The following is a 14,072-nucleotide window of genomic DNA, read 5'->3' as shown; positions in this document are numbered from 1 at the left end:
ACTGAGCCCAAACGGAAGAAAATTTACCTGGAAAAAGTGGGACACTACCACCAACCTCAGTTGCCGCTGCTGCTGCCTCCTTACTTACAACCAGTGTGACCCAGCAAGACAGTTCCAGTATCCAATAAAAGTTGGTGGAATGGAGCCTCTCTGCTAAAGAGCAGTCTACCTCTGAGTACAAGATGCAGGAGACAGAGGATTGTGGTCCCCAAGGCCTACCTGGAAGCATCTCCACAGTATCTGACTGTGGGCTAGAGCGGTCCAGAGGGTCTGATCCGGCAATGGTTTTATCTCAAGGGACACCATTGAGGCTCCCAGCCTCTCCCTCTCCCTCTCCCTCTGTCTCTCTCTCTCTGTGTGTGTGTGCTTGTGTGCACAAATGAGTGTGGGGATGTGCCAAAGTGAGTCTTTGATCCGGGTGAAATGAAACCTAGTTTCACCCCCTGCTATTTGGGCCACACAAGTGCAAGCTGGATTTAGAAGAGGCAGAGGAACCAGGGACCAAAATGCAAACCTGCGCTGGATTATGGAGAAAGCTAGAGAGTTCCAGAAAGACATCTACTTCTGCTTCATTGACTATGCAAAAGCCTTTGACTGTGTCGACCACAGCAAACTATGGCAAGTTCTTAAAGAAATGGGAGTGCCTGATCACCTCACCTGTCTCCTGAGAAATCTCTATGTGGGACAAGAAGCTACAGTTAGAACTGGATATGGAACAACTGATTGTTTCAAAATTGGGAAAGAAGAACGACAAGGCTGTATATTGTCTCCCTGCTTGTTTAACTTATATGCAGAATTCATCATGCGAAGGGCTGGACTGGATGAAGACAGGAGTGCCTGGCGTGCTCTGGTCCATTGGGTCACGAAGAGTCGGACACGAGTAAACGACTAAACAACAACAACTGATCCAGCGGGCTGTCTTCTGGCGGGGGGGGCGCCTACTCTAAGTGGGCGTGCCCTTCGCAGGTGGCTTTCCCACGCCCATCCCTCCCCCTGCGTCAGAGCGCTCTATTCGAACCTAATCCGCGTGTTTGAATGAGTCACAGCGGAGGGGCGCGGCTGCGCGAGGGGGGGGGGTTGCCCAGAGCCGTCCAATGAGCGGCCGAGTTCTCTTCTTGTGAAAACCGGCGGCGGTGGGAGGGAGTACTTCATTCATTCATCGGCTGGCTTCCGAAGGAGTCGAGGAGAGCGTGCGCTGGCAATACGAACTAACTAGCCAGCTAGCCGTCGGGGAAGGAAGGTGTTTGTAGGCTCCCATGACGTCCCTGCGGCCCCTCTTGGCCTCCCTGCTGGCCCTCGCCCTCACGCTGCCTCCGGGCGCCTTGGGCTCCTGGAGCAAAGCCAACACCTTCTGCCACACGGTCGCCCCCGACGGCGACGGCCGCTCCCGGTTCATGAGCTTCTTGTGGCGGCGCCCCGACGGGCTCCCGCCCGCGCTGGTCCAAAGCGCGTGGGACTCCCGGGGGCGTCTTCAGGGCTGTGCTTGGAGGACGGAGCCGTCCCTTATCAGCCGCTACGCGGAGCTGTGCGCGCCGCCTCCACCGACGGGGCCCGGGAGCCGTCGAAGGAGCGGCGTGCCAGGGAACCCCCACGGCAGCCCTTTGATACGCTCCTCCTGGGCGCCGGAGCTGCAGCGACGGCTCGCCGCCTTGGACGCGCAGAAAGACTCCTGCAGGGCGCCTCCGGGAGAGGCCGGAGCTGGCCGTCGGGGGGTCTTGGAAGATCGGGGGCACAAGCGGGTCCGGAGGGGTTGGACGATGCCCGGGACGCTTTGGTGCGGAGCTGGCGACTCGGCAGGCAACTTCACCGAACTGGGTAAGGATAGTTGGAAGCGGGGCGGCGGCGGCAGCGGTGTTCGTGTGATGGAAATGGGATGGATTCAGTTTTGGCTGGCGTCGGATGGGTACAGAGGGTGCCAACTTGAAAAAAAAATATTGTGGGGTAAGCCCCACCCCGCATAATCGATCACATGACGCAGTGCGCACACGCACAATTTGAATGGGAATGCCCATCAACTTTATCGGGGGTCCAGCCCCCTTAAATATTTTATTGTGGGGGGTCAAAGCTCCTACAAGCCTTAGGAGTTGGCTCCTTTGACCGCAAGAGCAGCTGATTTCAAAACGGTCCTGGAACGTGGAGAACTAAGAAAGAGTTTCTGAGCATGTGCAGAGCGTTGCTCCTATCCTGCTGAGTCAGTGCCGCCACCCGGGAGATTTCTTTGGAAGAAGGAACAGGCGCTGTCTCCAGACAAAACAACTGTAGTTTTGAAGCTGGAAGGCTGATTCTGGAGGCTGATCAGTTATAGTGCTCATATCTTCTTCCTCTTCTTCTTTTAAAAGTCTATTTTTCTGTAATATGAAACTATTCTGGTGCCGCTCACGTGGGATTGGGGGCATATGAGCAATTATTCAAGCACTGGGCAACTTTCATACAATGCACGACTGACTTGCGGAACTCACTGCCACTAGATGTGGCTGGTGTTGCATAAGTTTAGATGGCTTCGGAAAGGATGGGCTGCAAAATTAGTTTTAGGGCAGGTCCCTGCAGGTCATTAACTCTGGCTCCCCCTACTATTGACCTCCACCCTGTTTGTGATGGCGCAGGAGGCCACTAGTAGGGGGAGCCAAAGTTAATGACCTGCAGGGCCAACTTATTTCTATCTTTCTTCCTGCCCTCCTCCTTGCTGAGCTCTACGAGGGCAATATTGAGAGGAGGAAGGTGGCAGGCAGGGCCACCCCCTGGAACAACTGCAAGTCCAAAGGCAGGCAGGTGGGGGGGTGAGAGGGGCCAGACTGATGGGGCAGTGCCCCTTTTGCCCTAATTCACCTGCTATTCATCCAGTGTGGGGAGAAGCCAAAAATGGAATCTAGGAAGCTGCCTTATCTGGAGTCAGATTATACTATACTAGACTATACTAGCAGTAGCTCTTCCAGGTCTGTTTTCTCCCACTCCTATCTGGAGACACTGGGGATTGAACTTGTGACCTTCAGCATGCAAAGCAGGGACTCTGCCACCGAGCCACCACAGATCTTCTCTTGAGCCACCTCCTCTGATGCACATCTGAGTTCATCCAGGACGTTGATTTCATTGCACCATCATGGCTGTCAGATTTTTGGGTACCAAAAGTTTGTTAGTTTGGAACAGATAACAGCTATGTTGCCTAACGCCCGGTTTAGTTGACAATGCCTTTATTGCTTCATCACTTTTGATGTTTGCCGTCTGGGACTTGTTTGGGAAGAAGGGCTGGGTATACAGTAAATCAAATGCGTTTCATAAGAATCCTTTGGCAAAACCTCTTTCCACTGTCGAAAGAGCAGAACTGTTGCTTCTCATGTGCTGCAGTGCACACACCCGAGACCACAAGGGGGCAGTGGTGGTATCGCCGTTTCTCCGTTTTTTTAATTGCTGCTACTCCAGAGCCATGATTTGCTGGGGGGGGGGAGGGCACTGCAAGTCTTGTTGGTGGTGAGCTGAGCAGTGGGTACAAGGAGGGAGGACAGTTCAAATGTCCTTGGGTTCATCAAATGAAGAATGCTCCCTCCCACCAAATTCAAAAATCCTGTTAGATGGCACTGTAGTCCGTTCAGCCCCAAATGCAGCAATAAAGTAAAGGTAAAGGGACCCCTGACCATTAGGTCCAGTCGTGACCGACTCTGGGGTTGCAGTGCTCATCTCGCTTTATTGGCCGAGGGAGCCGGCACACAGCTTCCGGGTCATGTGGCCAGCATGACTAAGCCGCTTCTGGCGAACCAGAGCAGCACACGGAAATGCCGTTTACCTTTCCGCCGGAGCGGTACCTATTTATCTACTTGCACTTTGACGTGCTTTCGAACTGCTAGGTTGGCAGGAGCAGGGACCGAGCAACGGGAGCTCACCCCGTCGTGGGGATTCGAACCGCCGACCTTCTGATTGGCAAGTCCTAGGCTCTGTGGTTTAACAATAGTTTCCAATAGTTGCCAATTAAGGTGTCGAAATCCTTGATGCCCACAAGTACAATGCACTCTTTGCTCATTCAGTGTCTACAAACAAGGGCTGTTTCCTGTCCAGATTAACCCCTTATTTTCCTCTTCTACTCTACCGTCATGGGCAATATTATGGTTTACAACATTGTGATGTATCACCACATCGTGATTGGCTGGCTTTGCGGTTTTTCCGCACATTGTGATTTTTGTATGGCACACACACATAATCATGATTTGTAATATATTGCCAGGTCAAAAAATATGAACCCGCTATCACAGTATGGACTTCAAACTGGTTTTGGATATTTTGCCCAGCCCTAGCCATGTAGCTGCTGTAGGAGTCACTGTTGCTTCAAGCACTGTGGCACCTACTCTGAGTAGACAAGATCTCCGCATTTGTGCTGTGGGTGCACACCCCCCCCCCGATCACTAGAGCAGCCTTTGATAATCGGGTGCCTTTGGGTGGACTACAACTCCCATGAGCTGCAGCCAGTCGTAGCCCTGCTATCATACGGCTAGGGGTGGCACGATCAGGAATAAATGTTGTGAGTGTCTTCTTCCCCCAGGCGTCTCCTTGCTCCTGTGGTCACTACACCCAGCCCTTACTCGGCCACAAGCTCTGGAGCTCTTGCACCCTTCCTTAGCCTGATCTCAGCATTTTCTCTTGCAGGCGTCTTCCAAGGCCCAGACGTGTGTTGTCGGGAGCACGACATGTGTGAAGCTCAGATCTCTGCGCTGGGCTACAAATTTGGGATGCGCAACTTCCGCCTGCACACAATATCTCACTGCGAGTGTGATGAGCGGTGAGTATTGGGTGGCGCCCGTCTAGAGCATGGCTCTTGTTCAGTGCCGGATTTACGTATAAGCTGAACAAGATATAGCTTAAGGCCCCACTCTCTTGGGGGCCCCAAAAAATATTTAAAGGAAAAAAAACCTGGATGTACAGTGGTACCTCGGATTACACACGCTTCAGGTTACAGACTCCACTAACCCAGAAATAGTGCTTCAGGTTAAGAACTTTGCTTCAGGATGAGAACAGAAATTGTGCTCCAGCGGCGCGGCAGCAGCAGGAGGTCCCATTAGCTAAAGTGGTGCTTCAGGTTAAGAACAGCTTCAGGTTACATACGGACCTCCAGAACAAATTAAGTACTTAACCTGAGGTACCACTGTACATTTCCAAAATATAAGATAAACAACAAATAAAATAAAACCTACATACAGCAAGAGTGTTTTGTGTTGCGTAGGCTCCTATGATGTAAGTAATGGGCGCCGCCTGCTAGCCTGCTCCCTAAAATATCACTGGTTTGCTCATTTCTATATATAGGGTGCCTACATTCTGCATGGGACACGGGTGGCACTCTGGGTTGAACCACAGAGCCTAGGACTTGCCGATCAGACTGGCCGCGTCAGTCCCTTCTCCCTCCTGGGGAAAAGCCCGCAAGAGCCGTGCGGAGCTTGTGTGTGGCTCTTGGGAACTTTTCCTGCCTGCCTCCCCCTGCATTCGCTCCATAAGACACACACACATTTCCCCTTACTTTTTAGGAGGGAAAAAGTGCATCTTATGGAGCGAAAAATACGGTAACTCTAAGTAGGCTTGCTAAGATGTATAAGACTGAATCAGGTAATTGCTGGAGATGCAAAGAGGTCAAGGGTACGTTCTTTCATATGTGGTGGACCTGTAAAAGGAGAAGAGTAATGGGAAATAATCCATAATGAATTGGGAAAAAAAACCTTTAAAATTATATTTCCAAACAAAAAAACCCAGAGTCCTTTTTGTTGGGGATAATTCAGACTGAAATTCCCAGGTGTCAAAAAAGGTTATGTATGCCACTACTGCGGCCTGTGTTTTGTTAGCCCAAAAATGGAAAAGGAGCGAGGTCCCAACTAATGAAAAATGGCAACTTAAGCTGACAGAATATGCGCAGCTTGCAGACGTAATATATTGAATAAGAGAACAAGAAAAACATATGTTTAGAGAAGATTGGAAAACGTTTATTGAATATATGGGAGGAAACTGTGTACACCTGAGAACGCTGGCAGCATTAAGATAAATTCAACAGTGTGAATACGTTTTGATGGATGCAATAATGGAATACTGAATGGTATAGCTTTTGTAAAGTATACAGGGGTTTATGTTATGCAAAATGAACCATGGAAAGAGAAGAAGGGAAGTCACTGATATTTTAAGGATGTTTAAATGAGTATTTTAAATTGTAAAATAGAATATACACACACACATACACACACACACACACACACACACACACACAGTACTTTTCTGTGTATAAGACGACCTCTTATTTTAAACTTCAAAAATTTAGGAAAAAATATAGTCTTATACGCGGATAGTGCATTTTCTTGATTTTGAGTTCCCCCAAAATAGGGGGCGTCTTATACATGGGGGTGTCGTATACACGAAAAATATGGTATATTCATCATTCCTTTCTCGCAGCGGCCAGCCAGATGCATGTTGAGAAACCCTCAAGCAAGACTTCTGCACATGAGCTCCCTCCCCTCCTGCGGTTTCTAGCATTCAGAAGCCTTACTGCCTCTGAATGAGGAGGAAGCGCACAGAATGATTGTGAATGGTTCGATACATATTCTGCTCCAGCAGACTTTCCCAGCTGGGTGAATAGCTGGTCCATTAGGCTGAAGGCGGTGCTACCCCATCAAACTGTGCCCTCGGCAAGCCCCCTTCTGACCTCAAACCAACCCAGGGGGCGGTTTTGCCTATCAGCCTCCTCCTGCATCTCTTCAGCACTGCCCAGACTCTGTATGGAAGAGGATGGGGCAAAACTAGTATGCATTTGCTCTGCCTTCCTTTGGCTCTGGCGCCCCCTACTGCTGGACTCCCTGCCTTCTGCCCAATGGGCATAAGCCTCCAAGGGTGGCCCGCTTCATATTATTTTTAAACACATATTCTGTAAATAATTTTTTTAAAAAAGCCATATGTGGAATGTGATCAATAAAATATCAGTAATAACAAAGTGGAAGCTTTGAAGTTGTCCTGTGTGACAGGCTAGCCTGCCCAGAAGGGACTTGGGGAGGGCTAAGGAGGGACCCACATCCCTGTCTCTCTCCCATGCCAGTTGCTCTGTGTAAACCAGCACTGATGGTTGTTCCGCTTCCATTGACAGGTTCAAGCAGTGCCTGTTGGATCAAAACGACACCATCTCCAACCTCGTGGGCATCAGCTTCTTCAACCTACTGGAGATTCCCTGCTTTGTCCTGGAGAACTCTGAGCAATGCCTGGAATGGCATTGGTGGGGAGGGTGAGTGTTTGGCTTTCTCTGGTCTTCCCTGACTATAGGGGGCTTGCTTTCCCTTTAGGTGGCGCTCATCTTATTTTACCCTGTGCACTGAACAATTATATATATCTATAACTTTATATTTATATCCTTTTTACTATCTATCTATCTATCTATCTATCTATCTATCTATCTATCTAATCTATCATCTGTCTATCTATTTACAGTGGTACCTTGCTTCTCAAACTCAATCTGTTCCGGAAGTCCATTCCAAAACCAAAGCGTTCCAAAACCAAGGCGCGCTTTCCCATAGAAAGTAATGCAAAATGAATTAATCCGTTCCAGACTTTTTAAAACAACCCCTAAAACAGCAATTTAACATGGATTTTACTGTCTAACGAGACCACTGATACATAAAATGAAAGCAATAATCAATGTACTATACTATAATATTTTATTTTTTTCTTACCTGCACTGATGATAGTCATCATTTGGATGGGGAGCTTTTATCCACGCAGTCACACAATCAATCAGTAGCTGAACTGGGTTCCACACAGTCACAAAAACCAATTAACCAAAAAAGCCTCAAAAACAAAAACGGCAAATAGCAAAAACAAAAGCACCAAACTTAAGCTGCTCTGGAAGTCCGTTGACTTCCAAAATGTTCAAAAACCAAGGTGCAGCTTCTGATTGGTGCAGGTGCCCTGGAAACAATAGCCGACAGCCACATCATGCGTTCGAGAACAGGAACACTTTCTTTTGGGTTTTCGGCGTTTGAGAACCAAGGTGCCACTGTCTGGTTTTTCAGATTAAAATTTCACAGTCACATATCCAACATAAAAAAAAGATTCCAGGGAATCTCTTGGACTTCCCTCCTCCCCTTTGTGGGTCCTATTGTTAATCATTTCCTCCTGCATCTTTTATGAAAATCCAAATCTTTTCCCTCCCAAAAATGGTCCAAAATTCACCATTAAACTACAAGTGATATTTTCAGTCCTACTAACAATTTTAACTCTTTACAATGGTCTTTAAGATAAGTTATAAATTTCCCCCATTCCTTCATAATACAATTTGGTCTTCCTGATTTCTGATTCTTCCGGTCATTTTAGCCATTTTGGCATAATCCATCAACCTGATCTGCCATTCTTCTCTGGTAGGGACTTTACCTTCTTTTTAGCTTTCAATAACGAATATATTTTCAAAAATGCCTGAAGCAGTATATTTAAAAGGCCTGTTGCTGGCTTGGATTCACACGCATCATTGGTGTCAGAAGTGGGATTAAATGTCAAGACATCACTCCTTGTCTTAACTCCTCCTCCTCCACCTTGCCTTTCCAGGTGCAAGGAGTATGGCCTAAAGCCATTGGCTCGCTTGGTGGAGCAGAGCCAGTACCATGCTGCCTTGCCATACGTCGAGAGCTCCAGCCCTGCCACGCCTCCACCCCCACCCAGAAGGCATTGGGCCAGGGGCAGGAAGCGCGGCTGGAAGAAGAACCGGAAACACCGGAAACATCCAGAACAGGATGCCTCAGAAAGCCTGCGCCCGCACCCGGATCACCCAGACGCCTCGGGTTCTGTGACTCGGCCAATCCTTACCTCCAAGCCAAATGGGATTCCACACTTCCCAGTACACACCAGTCCGGGAGCAGTCTCCGTGCACAAGGAGAGAGTGCCTTTGCCACCCACCCTCAGGACTAAGTCAAAACCAGACTTGTTCAGGTCAGGAGGCGTTCACACGACGGCACATTCAGATGTGCAGCAAACTGGTGCGATCGCCACAAGGCTACCCAACGAGGCAGGGCAGGAAGCAGTGTCGTCGTCTAACGCCAGCAAACACAACCGCACTCGTAAACCGGGTAAACTAGGTGAGTAAATGGCTGGGGGGGGGTTGTGTCTGTGCTTTCTGGCGGGGGGTGGTTTTTAGGAGGTTCCCTAATGTAGAAGTATTTGGGAATGGGGTGGGGAGCAAGAGAGCAGATCATGAGAGAGATATAGTTTGTCCCCCCACCCGACTGTGTTAGAATATGAATGGTCTTCTATTCCCCGCCCCCCTAACTTTTATTAAATTTTCTCTCTTACATTTTGGAGCATCCATTTAAATAACCTTAAAATATCAATGGCTTCCTTTCGTCTGTTTCCATGGTTCATTTTGCATAACATAAATCCTTGCATATTTTATATAAACCAAACCATTCTGTATTCCGTTATTACATCTGTCAAAACTTATTTACACTGTTGAATTTAACCTCAATGCTGCAAGAGATTCAGATGTCTTCTAAAGGATGTCTAGATACTTGTCTCCTTGGCTTGCATAACTCCATACCCTCCAGTATTTCTCGATGAAAATAGGGACATCCTAAGGAAATGCGAGACATTCCGGGATCAAATCAGAAACCGGGATGGCTTCTGTAAATCTGGGACTGTCCCTGGAAAATAAGGGACACTTGGAGGGTCTACTACCTCTGGGATTGTGGGCTCCTCCTGGTTTTAACTGCTTCCCGCTTTCCTCACCAGCCCGGTCGCGGAGCTGCAGCTGCTACCGACGCCTGGACCAGTGCCCGTACAGGATCGGGCCCAACGAGGTCAAATACCAGCTCCACAATGTGGACTCCCGCACCCTCTTCCACTGCAACTGCACCCGCAGGTAAGTGCAGGTGTTTTCCTCCCCCCACCCCATCCAAATTGCACCATCCCTGGGGCTGAGCAGCTGAACTGATGGGGAGGAAACCGCTGGGAAGGAGGCTCCATAGCCTGTAGACTTGGAGGAGGCGGGGTCTTGTGGGCCACACCCATTTCAACCCACTTCTTGGGACGTTTTCAACTGATGGTGGTCCAGCCTTCCTTGGAAGACTTCCAGCGAGGGAGACTGTATCAGGTGGCAGAGGAACCAAACCCCATGACAGGTTGCCAGGAACGAGTAAGACCAGTGCCGGATTTACCATATTTTTCGCTCTATAAGACGCACCAGACCACAAGACGCACCTAGTTTTTGGAGGAGGAAAACAAGAAAAAAAAATTCTGAATCTCAGAAGCCAGATGAGCAAGAGGGATTGCTGCGCAGTGAAAGCAGCAATCCCTCTTGCTGTTCTGACTTCTGGGATAGCTGCGCAGCCTGCATTCGCTCCATAAGACGCACACACATTTCCCCTTACTTTTTAGGAGGGAAAAAGTGAGTCTTATAGAGCAAAAAATACGGTACATATAAGCTAAATAAGCTATAGCTTAGGGCCCCACTCTCTTGGGGGGCCCCAAAAAAATTAAAGGAAAAAAACCCTGGATGTACATTTCCAAAATAGAAGATAAAAAACAAGTCAAATAAAACCTACATGCAGCAACAGTGTTCTGTGTTGTGTAGGCTCCTGTGATGTAAATAATGGGTCCCACCTGCTAGCCTGCTCCCTAAAAATGTCACTGGTTTGCTCATTTCTATATATAATAATTATTTCACTATTAATATACTTCTTAATTGTATTTCAGTTCAACAGTTACTTTGATAAAATTTTGTTATGTGCAAATGGCTTTAGATACCTATTAGGTCCATAAATTACCATATAGCATATATTCAACACAAAAAATAGAGACAATTTGTTGTTGACAAAGGACAGCTGGACATATAAAGGACCCCATTACCTTCAGTAGCTTAGGGCCTCATCAAACCTAATCCCGGCCTTGGATAAGACAAGGAAAAGTCCTTACCATCTGATTTTTTATTCAGTATTAACAGAGAGAGGCTTGGGAATGCAGCCTCTTGGAATACAGTGGTACCTCAGGTTACAGACGCTTCAGGTTGCAGACTCCGCTAACCCAGAAATAGTACCTTGGGTTAAGAACTTTGCTTCAGGATGAGAACAGAAATTGCGTGGTGGCGGCGCAGCGGCAGCAGGAGGCCCCATTAGCTAAAGTGGTGCCTCAGGTTAAGAACAGTTTCAGGTTAAGAACGGACCTCCAGAACGAATTAAGTTCTTAACCTGAGGTACCACTGTAATGGCGTTGTCCTGAGTGACTCTCCACCCCCTTCTCTCCCACTTCCTCATTTGTCATCTCTTCTACGGGTGGCATTGAGAGCCCTTTGCTTCTGAGCTCTTTGCTCTCCTACTTTCAATGCTCGCCAGGTTCTGGGAGAAGGGGGCTCGTCAATGCTTTCTAAAGACACTGAGTCCATCAACTGTCTCCCTTCTGGTGCTTCTTCTTCCTCCTCCTCCTCTCCCATTATTTCCCAGCTTTTCCCTTTGTCTTCCTCTGAGCTGGGACCTCCCTCAAAGCCCTGTTGTAGTTCTGAACTGTCTTCATCTTCTCTGGAAGAGTCAGGCTGGGCAGGAGGTCTCCACCATTCCTCTTCTACCCAGTCCCTGACACAGGTGCTCTGCCACTAAGCTGAAGTCCTTCCCCTGAAAATAAAGTAGATGGTTCTGAAAAGGAAGAGCTAGATTAAACAGGAAGCTGCCCTATTCCAAGCCAGACCATTGGTCCAGCTAGTTCAGTATTGTCTACACCAGCGGTTCTCAACCTGTGGGTCCCCAGATGTTGTTGGACTACAACTCCCATCATCCCTGAGCTCTGGCCTTGCTAGCTAGGGGTGATGGGAGTTGTAGTTCTACAACATCTGGGGACCCACAGGTGGAGAAAGGCTGGTCTACACTGACCAGCAGCTCTCCAGGGTTTCAGGCAGACATACCTGGAGACGCTGGCCCTTGAACCCGGGACAGCCTGCATGCAAGGAAGGCAGACTGCCACGGGGCTAAATCCTTTCCCTCGGCTTCCTGACTGGAGGGGTGGTGTGGGCTGGACGTCTCTAGCTTCTAAGCCTCTTTCTCCTTGCAGGCTGGCCCGGTTCCTCCGGAGGACGAAGGGTCCCAACGAGGTGGAAGAGGAGGTTCTCTCTGGCTACGTCTCCTCCTCGTGTTTCATCCTGCAGAGGCCTCCAGGTTGCATGGAAGGAGAGGGCAAGCAATCCAAGTGAGTGGCCTGTTCGTTGGTTGGGTAAAAGGTGGGCTTGGGCTTCTGGAAGGGAGGCTGGAGGCGGGGCCAACACAAGGCACATTGCTGCCCTAAGAGGCTACAGCAGCTAAATGGGATGGGTGTCCCTGACCAGCCCTTATGGTTGTACAGTCGTACCTTGGAAGTCGGAACGGAATCCATTCCAGAAGCCCGTTCCACTTCCAAAACGTTCAGAAACCAAGGCGCGGCTTCCGACTGGCTGTAGGTTTGCAGTGTTTGGGTTCCAAGTTGTTTGAGTACCAAGGCGTTTGAGAACCAAGGTAGTCGTTGATGCACCGTATTTTTCGCTCTATAAGACGCACCAGACCATAAGACGCACCTAGTTTTTCGAAGAGGAAAACAAGAAAAAATATATTCTGAATCCCAGAAACCAGGACAGCCAGCGGGATTGCAGCGCTGCGATCCCGTTGGCAGTCCTGGCTTCAGCGAAAGCAACGTGAAGCCTCCGGAGCACAGTGGGAGCTCCCACTGCGCTCCAGAGGCTTCAGGCAGCTATCCCTGAAGCCAAGAGAGCAAGAGGGGTCAGTGCGCACTGACCCCTCTTGCTCTCCTGGCTTCACGTTGCTTTCACTGAAGCCATTGAGCCTGCATTCGCTCCATAAGACGCACACACATTTCCCCTTTTTAGAAGGGGAAAAGTGTGTCTTATAGAGCGAAAAATACAGTAATTGAGGAAATTATGACTGCTGAACGGCCGAGCAAGAGTCTGTGTGGCAGAGGTGAGATTCAAACCAGGGTCCTTCCCATTCCTAGCTGTGGACCCGTTCTTGAGCATTTTTATCCAAAGCCCTTGGCAAAAAAAAACCCCAATAGAATTCCCCACCCCGTTTCCCCGGAGGCAGGGAAGGCTAACCTGTTCCTATTCCTTTGCCCTCTTTCAGTTGCATTGATGTGGGCAGAGCCGTCCTGGCCCCGGCACGGCACCTCACCAATCGGCTGGCGCGGACGCACAGGGGCTCCCACCTCAAGGTGAAGCGGCAGGAGTGGGCACCCCCCAACCAGCCTCTCCGACTGTTCGATAAATGCATGCAGCTGCTGTGAAGGCGCCCACCAGACCCAGCTCCGTTGAGCCGCAGGCAGTCTTTTTCCTTTGGACACTGATGGGGTGGGGGGTTGCAGCCAAGCTCGGCCCCCATGAAGTGGACTGCCCTGGCTTGACCATGGGGCTGCCTCTACTTCCGCTGATGCCACTGAGAATATGATGCCCCCCAGCTGTGCTGAGCGCAGCAGGGGAAAGGGCTTCCCTCTGGAGGCTGAGAAATCGGTGCTTACCAGTGCTCACCATCAGCACAACTTTGTGCAGAAGAGGCCAAGAAATGGCCCGGGGGGGTGGTAAAAGGGCTCTCTTTGCGGAGGGTGGGTTTGTCTTGACCTGAGAACAGACTGCTTATCTTCAGCAAACAAATCGGTTCCAACCCCTTTGAGGACCCACGGGGCGGGGGGGGGGAAACACTGGATTACGTGGCATGGAATGGAAGTGGGAGGGGAGAGGACCTCTGGTTCCCCCCGCCAAGGAGAAATGAGCCCCTCCTGCTCCTTAATGCTCTTCCTGCTCCTTTTCCCTTAATGGTGTATTTATTAAGAGAGCTCTTGCGGTGTGTTTTGTAGGATGTTGTCGGCTCGCAGCTGGACGTACCCCAAACTCTGCACCCTTGCTTATAATTTATTGGGAGGGGGGTGGTTCTTGCTGCAGCTACTGTAAATAGTGTACTAATGAATAAAAGTGGTTTTTCTGTATGCCTGGGTTCTGCTTAGCACAAGGAAAGATGCCCGAACGCTGAGGGGGAGAGGTGTGAACACAAATCCTATCCCACGTTGGCGGGGTTCTTTGCCACTGCCAGGGGGAGAGAGACACCAATGCGGTC

General features: G+C 49.5%; 1 protein-coding gene across 1 annotated transcript; it reads left to right on the top strand.

Moving 5' to 3' along the window:
• The first annotated feature begins 1,144 nt into the window (after nucleotides 1-1,144).
• PLA2G3 (phospholipase A2 group III) lies at nucleotides 1,145-13,944 on the top strand. Its single transcript, XM_083478676.1, has 7 exons — nucleotides 1,145-1,815; nucleotides 4,633-4,765; nucleotides 7,100-7,234; nucleotides 8,548-9,074; nucleotides 9,724-9,853; nucleotides 12,031-12,165; nucleotides 13,089-13,944. The coding sequence occupies exons 1-7, from the start codon at nucleotides 1,257-1,259 to the stop codon at nucleotides 13,246-13,248; spliced, it is 1,779 nt and encodes a 592-aa protein (XP_083334802.1). The 5' UTR covers nucleotides 1,145-1,256; the 3' UTR covers nucleotides 13,249-13,944.
• The last annotated feature ends 128 nt before the right edge of the window (nucleotides 13,945-14,072 follow it).

This window comes from Podarcis liolepis, assembly GCF_965112155.1.
Source record: "Podarcis liolepis genome assembly, chromosome: 15".
NCBI classification, from domain to species: domain Eukaryota; kingdom Metazoa; phylum Chordata; class Lepidosauria; order Squamata; family Lacertidae; genus Podarcis; species Podarcis liolepis.
The sequence above is the reverse complement of the archived record's forward strand: the minus strand, read 5'-3'. Positions and strand labels throughout refer to the sequence as shown.